This window comes from Triturus cristatus, chromosome 9, assembly GCF_964204655.1.
Source record: "Triturus cristatus chromosome 9, aTriCri1.1, whole genome shotgun sequence".
NCBI classification, from domain to species: domain Eukaryota; kingdom Metazoa; phylum Chordata; class Amphibia; order Caudata; family Salamandridae; genus Triturus; species Triturus cristatus.
Window position 1 is genome coordinate 670,066,429 of NC_140592.1, and position 17,198 is coordinate 670,083,626.

The 17,198-nt window shown below is 44.4% G+C and overlaps 1 protein-coding gene across 1 annotated transcript in view; it reads right to left on the minus strand.

The window, feature by feature from the left end:
* Positions 1 to 17,198, minus strand: part of RAB1B (RAB1B, member RAS oncogene family) — a 194,481-nt gene that overhangs the window by 95,759 nt on the left and 81,524 nt on the right. Inside the window, exons 3-4 of the mRNA XM_085625736.1 lie at positions 3,617 to 3,712; positions 2,771 to 2,866 (exon numbers count right to left, since the gene is read on the minus strand). Of these exons, the coding sequence (XP_085481862.1) occupies positions 2,771 to 2,866; positions 3,617 to 3,712 (192 nt within the window). The remainder of the gene's footprint in view (positions 1 to 2,770; positions 2,867 to 3,616; positions 3,713 to 17,198) is intronic.

The following is a 17,198-nucleotide window of genomic DNA, read 5'->3' on the forward strand; positions in this document are numbered from 1 at the left end:
GTAACCTGGCGAGGAGGCCCGGCTGGTAAATGTTCTAGGTTAGGGTCTGCCTGAGGGTCCTCTCAAGGACTTACTGAGGTACCTGGGCAGACTGGGGCAAAGTCCTCGCCCAGTGAATAAGGGGTGGGACTGTCAGTATCGGGAGTATGACCCCAGGGACTTCTGCGGTAAAGGCTTTGGAGTGAGGGAGGTGGTGGTGGAGAAGGAGGCAGAGGAAGAGGAGGAGCGGAGACCTTGTCTTTGGTCCTCTTGGAAGGCATTAGGGGCACAGGAGTGTCTGATGGTAGAGCCTACTCAAAGGCACTCCTGCATTTCTTTTCCATGGTAAGCTTGGGAGGCTGAGAACTTGCCTGTGCATGGGTGGATAATGATCCTCCTCTGCCTTTCATTGAGCTCCTGCTGCAGCTTCTAGAGGATGGGAAGGTCCTTGATGTAGAGTGGGCATCGGATCCGAAATTGGCTTTAGGGCTGACTGCTTCAGTGCCAACAATGCTTTCGGCTTCGGTGAGGGAGCCAGGTTCAAGGGTTCAGCACCGAATGTTATTATGCTCCGGCAAGAGGCAAAGATTGCCCCAAAGTTGAAGAACCTAAGAAGGGTCTTTTCTCAGCGCTGAGGCTTTGCTGAGGGCGGTGGCACACCTGAAGGTGGCAGAGGTTTTACACAGGGCTCAAAGCCAATCCCTGTGCTGCCATTTTTAAGCTTTGAGAAGGGCGGGGGGGATCAACAGTACCAAGGTGGATGGAGATCCCTGAGGAGCCTGTTTTTTTCCTTCATTAATTTTCTAGTCACCTCATTCTGAAACATTGGGAGTAGATAAACTGAAGACTTGGCTGATGTGCGGGAGAATTGGGACACTCACCTAATGCTTCCTCCTCTTCGTCGGTATAGAGTGGATCGTCGTTGCCGAAGATAGCCAGTATTTCTTCAGAGGATTTGGCCATCCGGCTGTGGGCCCACCATTGGTCAACACTGGTGTAGTGTCTTCTTGCTGCAGAATGCTGAAAACAGTTGCTGCGGCTCTCGCCATGCTCCAACGAGAGGCAAAGATTGACGGCGTGGAGATCGGCCCAGGGGTATTAAGAGTGGCACTACAGGCATCTCTTGAAGGGCATCCATTCCATTAATTCATGTACTGATTCTTCGAAGGGTAGTCTGGAGCATGTTGTGGCCAAAGCGCCCAGAGAGCCAAGAGACCTGGTCGCACGACGATGGACTCAGCAAACCGGTTCTGTACAGTTTTGAAAAAACGCGCCAAAAAGTATTTAGGCACTGGATGAAAGGCAACAGACTAAGAGGCCGCGACGGGAACGGACAAACTAGTCGAGACCGGAAGCATGCAGAATCACGAACAAAGGCAAAGCAAAACATTCTAACAACCAGAAGAGGAGTCACCAAGACCTTGTCATTTGAACAACTTCGTTTCAGAAAAACAAGTTGTAATCGTCTGAGCTCAACACTAGATTGAGCATGTGAATCTACAGGCACACATACTACGATCCTAAGGCAAAAAGAAAAGCATTTAGACGAAAACTGACATAATAGGTCGATCAGAATTTCAAGTGAGAAGTAGGTTAGTGCAGGGTTACTGCGGCTGTGATTTTGGTCCATCTAAGCAGTAGTTTAGTGAAATCAGGTTAGTATAGATTGTCCTGTTCTGCAGGAACATCCAAGAGCTACCAAATGCATGCATCCAGAGATTTTTCTACCAGAATGGGTAGCAGACGTTCTAGAATGATGGTGGGTACCTCCTAACTAGTGATGACTGGTGTTGCCAAAACTAATGTCATGCCAAGAAACACATCCTTCTAAATTAAGTTTGACTGCTTTCACCCACAACAAAGTCCATGGCCTCCTTCCTTACATGCTAAACTTTGGACATCCACAAGAGAATATTCCTAAGCATGATCAAACAAATTTCCAAGCTGAAAACCTAAGAACTTGGAAGATATCAGTATCCATAAACATGATGCAGGATTAGCGAGGTAATTCCAAAATGAGACAGTCTACGGGAGGGCAGACTTCCAGAACTGTTGGTAGCAGTGCTTGAAGCATATCCTAAACAGCATGCAAAAAGGAGGAAAGATTTTTTTTTTCAAAATCCTATTACATGTTAAGAAGTGAGTCAAAACCCTTTGATGAAAGGGAGGCAGTGCCCGTGAAATACAGGGAAAGCACCAGAAATGCCGATCCCTGTGTGATACGCTGAAAAAAAAAAAGCTGGTTTTTGGCAGTTGGTGCTTCACATATAGAAATGGGGTTGCAAGAGTGAATGAACGGGGGTGCACAGATGCTCCAAAGTTCTTAAAGCTGCAACATCATTTTTTAGAATCTTTCAGATGAGAAGCATACAGGCAATTTTAAACAGTTGTGAAGAAGACTACTAAAGAGAGCCATTCCATGAACAGGATGTTCCTAGGTGCCGAAACAATGTCCATAAAAAACCGGGGGGAAAGATGGCCATCATATTCTATAAACAACCGACCCAAGGCAATCAAAATCCCCAAAGATCACAGTGGCAGGATGTTTAATTCATTGAAATACAGAGCCCAACTATCCAACCGAAATAATTTCCAGCAATACTCAGTCACTGTTAGTTTCTCTTACTGTACAAAGGATTTTGAAAGAAACCCCTTTCCCCCATCCATATTAGAGTTAAGTCTCTCTTGATGGGCACAATACCTCCTCACAGAATAAAGTTTCCTATTCAGTGTGCCAAATGCTCCCTGTATAACATTCCAACACTCAGCAGTGTTTAAAGTCGTCACTTACCTGGTCGGTGACGTCGTACACTACAATGATACCGTGAGCCCCTCTATAGTAACTGGAGGTGATTGTCCGGAACCGCTCCTGACCAGCTGTGTCCCACTGAAAGGGTAAAAGAAGCAGAGCAGACAATTAGCAGGCAGGTAATGAGGAGTCTAATATTTGACAAAGGGTGAGATGAAACTGCAGTCTTCCCCATACGCATTTAAGCATACTTAGCAGCTTCTGAAGACCCCATCCTGTCCCCATGAGTCATGGCTGTACCTCTAGATCAAGCCTTACTCCTGCTTCAGTGTCCTCAGTCCCGTTCAGCAAAATCATCTCCAGAAACCACCTGTTCATGGTCCCGAAGAGGAAAAAGGAGTATAAAGGCCCACAAAATAGAAGAATCTTTTCATCAATGATTCTCTTGGGGGTGGTAGTAGGAAGGGCCAGCAGAGTAAGAGTGATAGTATTGGAAGCGAATGCCGCAGAGTTACAAGAATCTAACCTAGAGCAGAGGATGACTGGGAGTTCCCTCCTTTATGTCCAGAGTTCTGGTTTAGGAAGGGACTAAAAGAATAGCTGATGTAAGGCAGTACTTGAGTTATGCCAGGAATTAGATCAGTGCTAGAATTGAGACAGCTAACTGGAATTTCCCACCATTGAAGCAAAAAGGATATGTGGGCGATGGAGGGAGTAGTGTGCAAACAGCGGAGGTTTGGGGAAGATACGAGATGAGCGATTCCTTGTGGGGTCTACGCAACACAGAGAAAGGGCAGAGATAGAAGGGCATGATAATTATCAAAAATGGTTTGACCACCAAGGTGAAAATCTCTTCAGGCTCTAGTGCTAACTCATACACATACTCACGATTTGCAGCTTGATGGTTTTCCCATCCAGCTCTATAGTTCGGATCTTGAAGTCAACCCCGATTGTGCTGATGTAGCTCTCAGTGTACGTGTCATCCTACAAAGGAAGGGAGCATTTAGCATTGGTAAAGTTACATGCGGACATTCTAACATCTACTCACTCAATATCCACCAACAGCTGTGGCCCAAGGGGCTTCGAATTTAATTTTGAAATGGGGAGAGTGAAGATAATGGCCCAGCACATTTAGATTTGCAAGAGCCCACAGTCAAAATAAAGAGTGCGCAGCAACAAAATGCCTCCTTGTTTTTAATCTCAGCCCCAATTCCAAACAGTCACCCTCTACCAAACAGCAGGACACTACTAAAAGAGCTAAGGCTAAAAGTATAGGATTAGCTTATTATTACATTTAGCTCCATCTAAAAATTAGAAGGCAGGAATCTTGATGAAAGACTGGAAGTAACTAGGACTGTGTGGATTATGCAGAGACATTGATTTATTACTGTTGAACGAAATCGTGTTTGTTATAATGGCTACATAAGGAATTACTTACCAAGCATCCTGTCCTTCTTAAATGCATGTTTGCAGAGAACAGTAGGCTGACTTAGGCCATTCCTGCAAGTTAAAAATCCTAACACTTTGTAATGCCCAGCGCAAACATTACTCTGTCAAGCATTAGAAAAAATCCTAGAGTGGTGTTCAGAGAGCCAACGGCACAAGGCTTCATTCAAACAAGCAGTAAGTTGGCACTTTGAGCCCTATGTCAGCTCTGTGCTGGAACTGGGCATAAAGAGCTATTAGGAGCAGAGCTTTTTTCAGGATGAAGTCAAGAGAGGAGAGAGTATGTGGGTGCTGGGGCTGTGTTGAGAACATGTAAGCAGGAAAATCCAGTAGTGTCACCCACTGCTTTTCTTTGGAGTGAAAAACCTTGGAAATCAATGCAATTAGAAATTGTCTACACATGAAAATGAAACCATTACAAAAAATGGGGTAACCCAAAAAAGTCAAGGACCTGGGTGCAATGTAGTACGAAAAACAATGGTCCTGGACCATAAATCAAGGTAGGCAGTAGTTCCTAACTAAGTGATATCATTCACATATTCTGAGCTACATGTAATCTATTTTGGTAGCTCTTAGTATCCAATACAATATTGCTCATAGGGTCAACCATGCAACAAACCAATATCAGAAGTTAATAAAGCATTTTATTCTTTTTGAACTTTTTAAATTTCCATTAGCAATTTTGTCAAGGTGGCTCCAAGGGGAACGTGCAAATAGTAAGGGTGCTTAAGTAGAGAAGAGTGAAAAGAAAAGAGGAAATTATTTCAGAGGTTGTGACATAAGAAAACTTAAACAAGTTAAGCAATGGACTGGTTGTCATTCACCATCCAAGTGCATAGACCTGGTCACGTGTATCAGTTTATGCAATAAATAAATCAGGCAAATTATACATTCATTAGAAGCCAATTCTAATAAGGCACGTGGGTAGGTAAACGTATCCCAGGTTCATATATATGGGGCATCGACGTTTCGATCAGTCTTAGTGGCCTAATGTGGAAGTTTGAACCTTGGCCGTGCGGATCTTCATCAGGACTGGGGAACAACCTGGAAGAGTTGGGCCTGGTAGATTGCCCGCTGCGATGCATGAAGCGAGTTCCTTTTTATGGAAATTCAGTGGTGTACATCATATGGCTGGCCTCCGTTTGTGGGGTGCCACACAGTAGTACTGGTGGGGGCTCAATTGAGTGGTGCCACCCACTTGCGTTCCGAGTCTTTTGCCACAGTTGGAGTCAATCCAAGTCTTTGGCCGCTAGAATCCGGCATCCATCCGTAACGCGTTGTGTTTGTGTTACAAACACAACGCGTTACGGATGGATGCCGGATCAAGCCATGTCTTCCCTGGACCGGAATCAAGCATCCTAGGACCGGTTTCTGGCTATCAGCCGTCATCAGCCAGGATAGCTTGACTCCAGTGGCGTAGTGAGCACGGGTCCCACGTCTGGGAATACCCATCCCACTTAGGGCGAAAAGCGTTACAACAAACAAATGATGGACGGAATGCTGACAATGCAGACATTCTCCCCCAGTCAAGAGATCTGGGTTAAATCCATCGTTCTTTTGCCCACTACACCACCCCAGTTTAGACATGGCCATATGCAAATCAGTCTTGACCCTGTGCCTCATGGGAACAGTCCAGCCCGAACTGCCAAGCCATGTCTTCCCTGGACCGGAATCAAGCATCCTAGGATCAGTTTCTGGCTATCAGCCGTCATCAGCCAGGATAGCTTTTCGCCCTAAGTGGGATGGGTATTCCCAGACGTGGGACCCGTGCTCACTACGCCACTGGAGTCAAGCTATCCTGGCTGAAGACGGCTGATAGCCAGAAACTGATCCTAGGATGCTTGATTCCGGTCCAGGGAAGACATGGCTTGGCAGTTCGGGCTGGACTGTTCCCATGAGGCACAGGGTCAAGACTGATTTGCATATGGCCATGTCTAAACTGGGGTGGTGTAGTGGGCAAAAGAACGATGGATTTAACCCAGATCTCTTGACTGGGGGAGAATGTCTGCATTGTCAGCATTCCGTCCATCATTTGTTTGTTGTAACGCTTTTCGCCCTAAGTGGGATGGGTATTCCCAGACGTGGGACCCGTGCTCACTACGCCACTGGAGTCAAGCTATCCTGGCTGATGACGGCTGATAGCCAGAAACCGGTCCTAGGATGCTTGATTCCGGTCCAGGGAAGACATGGCTTGGCAGTTCGGGCTGGACTGTTCCCATGAGGCACAGGGTCAAGACTGATTTGCATATGGCCATGTCTGAACTGGGGTGGTGTAGTGGGCAAAAGAACGATGGATTTAACCCAGATCTCTTGACTGGGGGAGAATGTATGCATTGTCAGCATTCCGTCCATCATTTGTTTGTTGTGGCCCTTATGGGACAAGCATTTGCAATGCAATAGGTCTCACATTATTAAAGTTTGAGCTATTGGTGTTGCATTATTTAGCAATGCCAATAGCTCAAACTTTAATAATGCGAGACCCATTGCATTGCAAATGCTTGATTAAAAGGCACCCATCTGTTCATTACAGAGATGCATATAGGACTCTTCTTAACCTGGAAGATGATGAACTAGCATTCTGCGTGGGTGCCATTCTGACAACTGCTGTTCGTGCAGGATTACTGTATAAATAATGTTTTAATTGTTCTGCACTGTATTGGTTTTACATAACACCTTTATGTCCATTATGAATTTGGGTGCTATATGTATTACTGTGTGATTTTGTCCTGTTATGGATATGTTTTATCCGAATAAAGTAATTGAATTGAATTGCTGTCCAAATGTTGGCATGTATGATCTGTAAGTGGTGGGCCACTCAGGCCTTTGTTACCGGTGCCACTGCACGTGCTGCTCCACTGGAAGCTACGTCCCAGCCCCGAACCTGTGCAATAATGTAAACATGGCACAGGATAAGCACGGTAACGCAGCTCTGAGGGGAAGTCTGCTGCTTCCGTATGTACATACAGGGGTCAGGGCAAGGAAGCAGTTTATTTTCCGAAGGCTGCCAAAGAGCGAGGTACACAAATCCCCCTTGAAATTCGAATCCCATGCGCTTCGGCTCTTTGCGAGGCTCCGCCCTCTTCACTCACTCCGGGTCCCTCCTCCGTGCACCCGGAAAACACACTGCTGGAGTTGACAGAGTGAAGCTTTGCCACTTCACCTTTATTGCCAGAGTGCGGAAAGTAAGTGCACGTCGCCAGATAGAAGAACCTGGTGCGTTTCTTCTGATAGTACCTGCTAGAAGGACTATAGCTGCTCTCCAAAGGAAGAGAATCTCGAGGAGAGCGGTGTTCATTGCGAATACCCACCCTTAAAGACATACTGGTAAAAATGTAATCGCAGGTTCCGCCTTCAACCCTTGTAATCCGCGTGGCAGACAATGCCAGGTAGGTGTGTGATCACCTTTTAAAAAATATCAAACTGCTTTCTAAGTGGGGTCATCGTATTAACACATTAACAGTTCTAGTCTTTATTAGAACCACTGTCACTTTCTGGGAAGTGTAGTCTTTCAGTTAAATCAATGGCGCGAACGCCGTACACTATGAATCACGTTTTTCTTTGTCGCGTTTTTTCGCTTCATCTCAGGAAACTGAGTGTTGTATCATGTGATACGGCTTCGTCAAAAATCTCCGCATCAGCTGGGCTCACGTTGCAAGCACCGAAAGACAGGAAGTGAACCTATCGGATTCAAGCTACGGCTGCAGAGCAGCAATTTTAATGGTGTAGGCATGTGTACTTTACAGATCACTATTGAAACAAGCTGTCTCCATGGAGCTAACGGGGGGAATGGAAAGTGAAAGTGCATGAGGCTGCTGAGGACGGAAGGGGGACAGGAGATGTGCACGCCGCGTGGCTGTACACTTTACATGCAAGCGCGTCTTCACAAGCGCGTACACAGGGTCCAATCCGCCAAAAGCCTGCACGTGCCCATCTCCTGTAATAAAGATACTGCCTTGTGAAACTAGCATTGGCAATGCCAATGGGTCTGGTCAATGAATAAAAGTGTCTTTTTGATGTAGGCACTCAAAATATCAGCATACTTGCACACTGTAGCTCATTATTGCACTCATGCATCCATCAACTGATTCATTCGTGCATTCACCCTCTGACACATCCACAATAAAACTCACACTCAACAATATTTGCAAGATAAATTAAAAATGACAAGAGGAAAAAGGAAAACATGCTGCTGTCTAAACACAGCGGGTATATGCTTGCAATCACAAAGCTAAATCTAGCAGCTGGCGTCTGTCTTGCATAAGTAAAGAGAATACTGTTTTTATTTTTTTGAAGTTCCAGCATGCCCGCCACATTCAGAACCAAAGTGTTGGCCAACTTGAATTGGTAAAACTATGACACCCTATGGAAAACAGCGTTCCGTAATGGTCTCCTGGTTTAAAGAAAGTGACCAAGTGAAATGGATAGTAATTCAGATTAAATGAACGGCAAGCAAGCTACCAGTTAGGAATGCCTGGAGAGCTGTGGTATCCTTTTAAGTAACATTAAAATAAAAAGGAGAAGCAAATAAATCAAAGGTAAGCAATGAAAGGAAAAAACAGAAAATTAAAGGGCATGGCCAACCAGCCCAAACACTGAAGCTCACTCATTTTCAGGTAGATGTACACATGATCAGAAAATGACAATTCACAGGGCAAGAAAAACAGTGACTGGTGTGGACTGAATCATTAAATGAAACTCAGACAGACCAATGGCAAAACAGCTGACCCTACAAATTCACTTTAAAAAAAAAACCCCACAGAGGTTATAGGTAGGTGAAAATGGCAGTTAGAACATGCCATTTTAAACGAACGAAAACCACTGAACTTCAACAGTTTTAATTATCTTAAGTAACTACAACTCATGCCCTAAGTTAACTACAACTCCTGACCATGCACTGTTAAATTACCCCACATCTTACATCTCTAATGACATCTTCTAGGACATAATTCATAACATTACTGCAACACTTGGATGAAATTATTGATGTCAAAACTGTGCATGGGGGGGGGGGGTGATTTATAGTTACCTAAGGGCACAAGTTATAGCTACTTGCGACCAAAAACACACCAAAGGGACCAAAAACGCAGGTGCTCCCCTTGTGAAACCAGGTTGTTTTGTAATTGCCCAGCCTCACTAGTGAGGTGTTGTTTTTCTCAGGAGAATTGGGGGAACCTGGTGGGAGCCACGCAAGTCATCCCTCCCTGGACTCCCACAGGTGTTTAGTTTCCAAAGATTTGCTGGTTTCATAGGTTTCCCTAGGTGCTGGCTGAGCTGGGGCTCAAAATCCACAGCTAGCCACTGTGTAAAAAAACATGAATTTTGCTGGGTAAAATATGACGTCTCCTAGGTCACGTTTAGGAGTCTTTTTTTGCTGCAGGTGCAAGGATGGACTGCGAGGGTGCTGTATCTGTCCTCCTTCCATCTGTGCTGTTGCCTGAGAAAAACAATCGCCATAATGTATCAAGTTATCTGAGACAACAGCATTACAATGTCATGCACTGAAAGTTCAAGGTCAGGCAGCTATACTGCTACTGGCTAAGGTAGCTGGATAAATAAACAAAACAATCACAGCTGTGTAAAGGGGATGCACTTTTTCTGTGGAAGCAGACAACTTATACCTTCTCAAAATACATGCTCCTGGCTACCTACATATAGGCCGAACAAAATCTCCTCTCTGTATGTAGTACTCCTTAAGACCTTTTTTTAGGTTGATCGCATTATGTCTGGAGACCGCTTCGTTGTCAAGCCAGACTTAAACAAGCATGTGCAAGGCTATAGGTCTTGCATTTGTGAGAGTTTAAGATATTAGCATTGTAAATGACAATTCATTTTATTCATCGGTTTTGATAATTAACACATAAATAAGAGGCATTGTCATTTACAATGACAATAGTCAAACTCTTGTAAACGCGAGACGGATTTAATTTCAAAGAAGCAGCAGCTATTGTCCCGGGCTGCTACGAAAAAGGGAAAGTACACATGGCGCGCTGAATTTTGCAGGAAAGCATGGCATGACTGCAGTAGGAGAAACTCATTAGAGAAAATAATGCTTACAGACTAAATAAGACACACCATGTAACAGAAGTAAAAGTGCCAGTCCTCATGGGAGGTTACAAATGAAGAGAAGGCAATACTAAGGAGGGATTAACAAGCCTATTAACGAATCAGAAGCCAGCATTTACAAAAGCCAATGAAAAATATGGGCAGAGAGTAGGCGGAGCTTCAAGTCCATACTCGAATACAGCATACCTCGCAGAGCATGTGTTGCCTAGGCTCGACCTGAAAAGGATGGGTAGGTGTGAAGGTCAGGGGCAGTAAGCGCTACATGAATGCAAATGCAAGGACCAACTTACCTGGGTAGAAAAGAGTGAAGGGTGGACAAACCTATAGGGCCAGAAATTCTGAGACCCTATGAGCAAAAGTGATCATCATCAACCGAATGTCTTTTAGTGTGAGAAGTAGAACAAGGCACCTGGGAATTGACTCAAATGGAAATACCATCTAGAAATGGAGCCACAAGTGGTGATTTAAACAGAGAAGGTTGGTCAGAAAGATACAAAAAAAAGAATGTTGCCAGTTAGCCTTTAACTGTGGCAATGTCCAGAGCTGGCTATGTAAGGGGCAGTGCAAACATCAGGACATTGGTTGTAGAGGTTTAAAAGGATTAATATCTTACAACATACAAACCGAAAACACTTCGTACAGCAGCCTGTGTAGCTGGACTTGATTGCAGGCTTTGTTGGCTGCCAAGATGATCTTTTCAGACCTCATCAGGAAGGGAAAATTAAGTTAGTTGGCATTTCCCAATCTCCATGCAGGCAGCTGAAATGTCTGGGTATTTGGGTGGAGGACCAAACCACCAATGTGAGAGCATGTCGACTCAGAGAGGAAGAGGTGGCTAAGTGCAGATAACACATCTTCATACTAGATCCTCCTCACCCAGTCTAGGGTGACAATCAGTTGAGCATGATCATCCCATAGTTTCCATGCTGGATAGGAGTGGGATCATCAGGAATTCATACAGTAGGCCATGAGCCCAGTTGAAACCACCTGATGGGAAATGTATGGCACAAAACAGAGGGCACTTCCTGTTCGATGCCATGCTGAAGACATTCATAAATGGAAACCTCTACCTGGAGAGATCACATCTGTAACTTTGAGATGCGGCTCCGACTGTTTGTCCTCAAGGAAGAGACAACTGAGGGCATCTGCTCTCATATTGAGGAATCCTGATGGCACTACTGGGAACACTCACCACCACTGCACCCATGTCTGCAGACGAATCATCTCCAAACATAGGAGCCACAACCCAATTCTGCCTAGTTAGTTGTTATACAAGATGGCACTGATGCTGTCTGATAGAATTTGTGCACTGTTCTCTAGCACGGAAGGGAGTATGGCCTTCAACGAAGATCGGGCGCCCTCAGGCTCGAGCCCATGCGCAGACTCTGCTGCCACATGGTCAAAAAACTTTACATGATCATGTTGCCACAAGAATCACCATAGCACATTGAGAAGCATCCTTGAGTATAATAATCTGAGGCTGCAGAGGGATGAATGGTTGCCAAGACCCCCCCAGTTTGCAGGGATTCATCCATCAGAGCATAAGAACAAAAAGTGCAAGTCACCTGGAGCAGACCTAAGGTATCTGGAATATGTCAACTGTAGGGCCAAAAAAGGGTTTCTTCCAAGCACAAATTATAGTGTCTGAGAGGCCCTCAATGAATCTCAGTGGGGGTCCCCAGAACGTGTGGATGATTGCACGGTCTTAGTCAGAATGTTAGCCTTCCCTTTAGCAGAAGGCAAAGTCAGTTTCAAGGCCCCTGCATCCTGGCAAATGAATGTTGTAAAAGTTGAGACCTCCTCCGAAACACAGCCAGAGAGGTAGAAAAAGTTCCCTTCTAGTGAAATATCTAGGTCACTAGTATTTTACAAATCTAACTAAACGCCAGGATCAATATTAGAAGGCAGCGTACGGATGGGAGTTGAAGTATTCGTCAAGCCTGCAGGAGGGAACTTTCCCCCTATGGGCCTAATCTCAAAAATCACCTTGTCTCCCACTCCCGACAGCTTTCGGTCCGTGGAGGGCAGGAGTTCCAGGCTGTGGTTTCATGTCCAGAACCGAAACACCACATCCACACAATGTTCCTTCCGTCGTCAGAGTGCGAAAAACAGCTCTTCTTCTGGCACCTTGTACAAGGCTTGTATCCAGAGGTTCTTTGAGGTAACATTTGAACACGTCGCTGTTTAAAGCGGAGGAATTAGTAAGTAAAACACAGAGAGAGAGCTTTAGCCCCCATCACAGAAGTGTGGAAAAAAGGACATGAGGTCACAGCACCACCTGGAATCTAATACACCTCGGTAGAGTCATGCAATTGGTGGCACTGGGTAGTCCTAGCTAGTGGAAAAGTTTTCAAGCCCAGTCTGAACCCTGAAGGAGCCTTCATAAGGTAAGGAATCTACAGGAAGATACAGCCATCAGAAAGAATGATTTTCTTCATGCAATTCTTTCATTGTGAAGTACTTGGTGGCTACAATATCTTCAACTAAATTAATTTACGTCCACCTTCTTACATCAGCTTTTATTCTCTTCTCCATTGTTTCTGGCCACGGAAATAGTAGCCATTGCCCTTACTGAGCAGGGCAACCGCTCTCTCATACCTGCGGAGTCCCTGATAACTAGAAACAAGCATCTGCATTCGCACTGTCAGCAGATGCCTCTGTTGATGGTAATTTTCACTAGATCTGTGTTCCTTGCAATGGACTTTGAAAAATAAATCAATAGTTTTCATCCTCCAACTCCTACAACATTCTTGATCATATAATCACGCTGTTCAACTCAGAATGATCAAGAACAGGGAGGTACTGCCCATTTGATTCTGTTAGATTTCTTGGCAGCATTTGATACTGTTTCCCATTCTACTCTTATTTCCCCCGATTTTCTAGCTACAGGATTTAGGCCAATGAGCATGCATGCATCTTATCCTTCTGTACTGGTCATACTCGAGCAATTACTCTTCATTCTCTCCAATTGACCTGTAAATTGCTCACTTTGAACCCTTGAAGACCCTTTTCTGAATTTCACTTGTTTCAATGTTTGTGCAGCCTTATAGTTCAGCTTTCCCACTTACGTGGGCTTTCTATCATATCCTAGCAATTAACAGCAAAGATAATGATAATTTGATGCAAACTCTTAACTGATCCAATTAAACTTTCATAATTGCATGTCTTTGTTATCAGTCTATGTAAGAGAATAGTTCCAGCAAGCAAAACTCTGCTAAAAACAGTGTCTTGATTAGGTGAACCCTCATTGTGTGGTCTCACAGCTTGTGGCCTAAAGAACAGGGCGTCTTCCTCAGCCACCCTTGTGGATTCAAAACAAAATCTTGGCATACTTCCTGATAATGCCTCACCTTTTGCCCAAATAATTAAGGTCACTTCTGTTCACTTATATATAGATGTTGGGGAAACGTATTACTCCCCTTCCTTCTTCCTGACATTCAACAGTGATTCAGGAAGTCACTTTTTTCTGCTGACTTTACTATAGTATGACCCTGTATCTTGGACTTCCTTCCTAACTGTTAAGCAGTCTTTAAACTGTATAAAAAGTGTTGACACTTCTCTTACTGAATCTGCCATTCCATGCTTCAATCTTCAGCCTTTTAAAAAATTGAATGGCCTACACATTGTGAAAGATTGTCTTTTTTAAAGACCCTCTTGATCTGTCACAAGGCTATGAGAGGCAAAGGACCAGCTTTCCTTCAGACCCCTTTATTTCTGTAGTCTCCATCTCAAACTCATGACTCCCCTGCTATCCTTCTATGTGTTACTAAATTCAGGAGAGTGTAAATATCTTACTGACAAATCTAATAAACATTAACTATTGATTAAAGTAAACAAAGTTTAGCTCAAGGTCATCCTTTAGGCTAAGTAAGCATTGTATACATTTTCAAAATATATAAGTAAAACGTAATCCAAAACAGCAAAACATTCTCCATCGAGGTTCATTTAAACCACTAAATAAATGAAGCGCCACTGGAAATATGGGATTCTGGGGCCGCTGCATTTTCCACATAATTATGAATTTGCTGCATTTGTCACATAATTGATAATCTGCAAATTTCAGCCCAACAAAACGGTTTCTAGCTCAAACGAATCAAAGTTTACTACAAACGCTGCGACACATGATGCTGTGCAGCGAAAGGCCCTTCACAAAGGTTGGCTTGTCACATTTCTCTTGCTTATGTCTGTATTTGCATGTCAAAGTGGTAGTAATAAGGTGAAACCTCTGCCCAGATTGTGTTAACATTATGCATAAATTGCCTTTTCCCGCTGTATAATTTTGTCAACCCTGACGCATAATTCCAGTGGCCCAGCATATATGTATACAACCAATCCGGGAGTACTGATGCACACTGCTGTCCGGTTGTATATCTGTAAATCAGCTTCCAGTGTAACCCTGCAGTTTACAGTAAATGCTAAGCACTTGCAGTTCAGGTAGGCTCATGGTTACCCTTCCATGGATGATTGCTATTGAAGACAAATTCAGTTGAAAGAGGTCACAAAACAATACAATCAACTATACTGCTTGGGTTTTACGATTAATTTAAGAAACCTCATCCCAACTCCAAGTCGAGAGAAAGTATTTCTTTGAAAATTAAACACATAACAAGGTATCAGTCCTTTTAGCCATAATTATACTAGTAGCAGGACATTGATTTGCTTATGTGTTATTTACTTTGTTGTGGTGTATCAAGAGCCCCTAACCCGCACCATCTCCTAGAACAATTCTAACCTGCTTAACCTTGCAAACGGAGGTGCCCACAGAGCTTAATTTGGGTACCCAATTTTACACCATCAATATAACTGCATTCACCTCTATGGCACAAGCAGTGATACACAGTGCGTACAAGGGATATTGCTCTAAGATCATGGATGGACATAGAACCCAAGGACAGTGCTCACTAATGAGGCGGAAAGAGGGCTTTCTCTTTGCACCTCCTCTTTCTTCCCCAAGGAGATACGAGATTATTTATGGAGTCCCTGGTCCTTGGAATTCGTAACGAAGCAGGAGATGGGTTACTGAAGAGTGATAGGAAACTCTGCTATACATGAATCCGGGAGTGAATTCCATTCACAGAGAAGAAACGCAGAATGCAGAGACAGCACTCCTTCTGTTTGCAAAGACACTTTTGGGACTTTCTGAAAGCTGACCTGGGTATGCATTCTGCTTATTGCTTACCATTGGCTCTGTGGTTTATAACTCACATTTGCTTGCTTTTTATTTGCTGGCTTTATTTGTTTGAGGGTATCCAGTGTGCCTTGTCCCTCCTGTGGAGCATACCCGGTTTACTGTATTTTTCCACATGTGCTCGCTTTCTGTAAACAGGCTCCTACACTTTGTTCTTATCTCATCACATCACATCTGCTGTGCATTCTAAGACAGAGGCCAAATGTCGGGCTCCGTTTTCCGAGGGAGCTTGGTGTTTACTTTTTTGCTTGGATTTCAAAGTGAGAGGATTTATCTGGAGTTCTGGGAGTGCGAAAGGAAATGCTCAGGACGAAATGTAAATGTTGGAAACAAACTGTGCAAATATTTTGGAATACATCCGAATTAGGAAACCATAAATGAAGCAATTCTTGGGGGGTAATTCTGAAGTGTGGTCGAAACCAATATTTTAATACGATTAAAACAAATCAATACACTAAATGATGCCATTTCCACACATTATCGTTTGAGCACTACAGAGTTTTATCAGTAAAACTGTATGTCTGTGCAAATGTAACAGTCATTTCAATTGAAAATGTGTTGTCTAACGGCATTGCACCACCCCACCATGCATACTTGACTTCACGACACCCCATGCCCCGCCACAACACTTTACTTCACTCTAAGACAGTCCACTCTACGCCACTCCACAACACTGTGCCGCTCTACTACACTCCATGCCACTCCACTCAATGGCAGTCCACAACACTTCACTCTACTCTATGCCCACCCACCTTACGGCACTCCATGTTACTCTACGACACTCCACAGCACTCCTAATGTCACTCTGACACTCCATTCTATCCCACTCTCCTCAGTGCCACTCTATGACACTTTACTCCATCTAACTCCACAACTTCTATGCCAGTTCACTCTAGGCCACTCCACTCCACACACCTTTTACTCTACTCTGTGCCCCTCGACTCTACTCCAATCTATGATACTTTCCTCTACGCAACTACACTGTATACCCTCTATGACACTGCACTCTACACCACCCTACTATACTCCATCCTATTCTTCACACCCCTCTACACCACTCCACACTATTCCATTCTAGTCCACATTATACCGCTCCTCTTTACAATACTCCATCCTATGCCATTCAGACACCCCCCCACTCTGCGCCACTTCACTTGCAAGACAATTCACGACACAACTCCACAACACTCTGCCACTCCACACCACTTTACTCCATCCTATGATTGCACCCTACGATACTTCACCATAGGCCACTCCACAGCACTTTCTACGCTCAACGCTACTCCACCCTATGCTTATCCACTTTCCGACACTCCACTCTACGACAACAATCCACTCCATGCCATTCCACTAGGATACTCTATGCCACTTAACTCTACGCCCCTCCGCAACACTTTATGCCCCTCTACGCCTCTCCACTACCACTTCCACAGCACTCCCACGGCACTAACCTTTAGCCATGCTGATCAGCAGCAACACTGGTGCACATCATGGCTAAAACACATCGGCAAAGTCAATAGCTCTTGCATACTAGAGACCTACTGGCTTTGACAATGCTTCTGTTCAGTTTTAGATGGCGGAGCGACAAAAGTACCAGGTACCAGGAGGGTTTCCCACATATTCAGGGCACTGTAGGCTTGCAATCAAGCAGGTGCTAAGTGGAGACATGCCAAAGGGGCGGAGGGGGAGGAGGAGGGCTGGTCAGACAGACGCCAACCTTCTGCAAAACTGCTGTTTTATGAACCCAGAGAGGGCTTGCATGAATCAACTGCC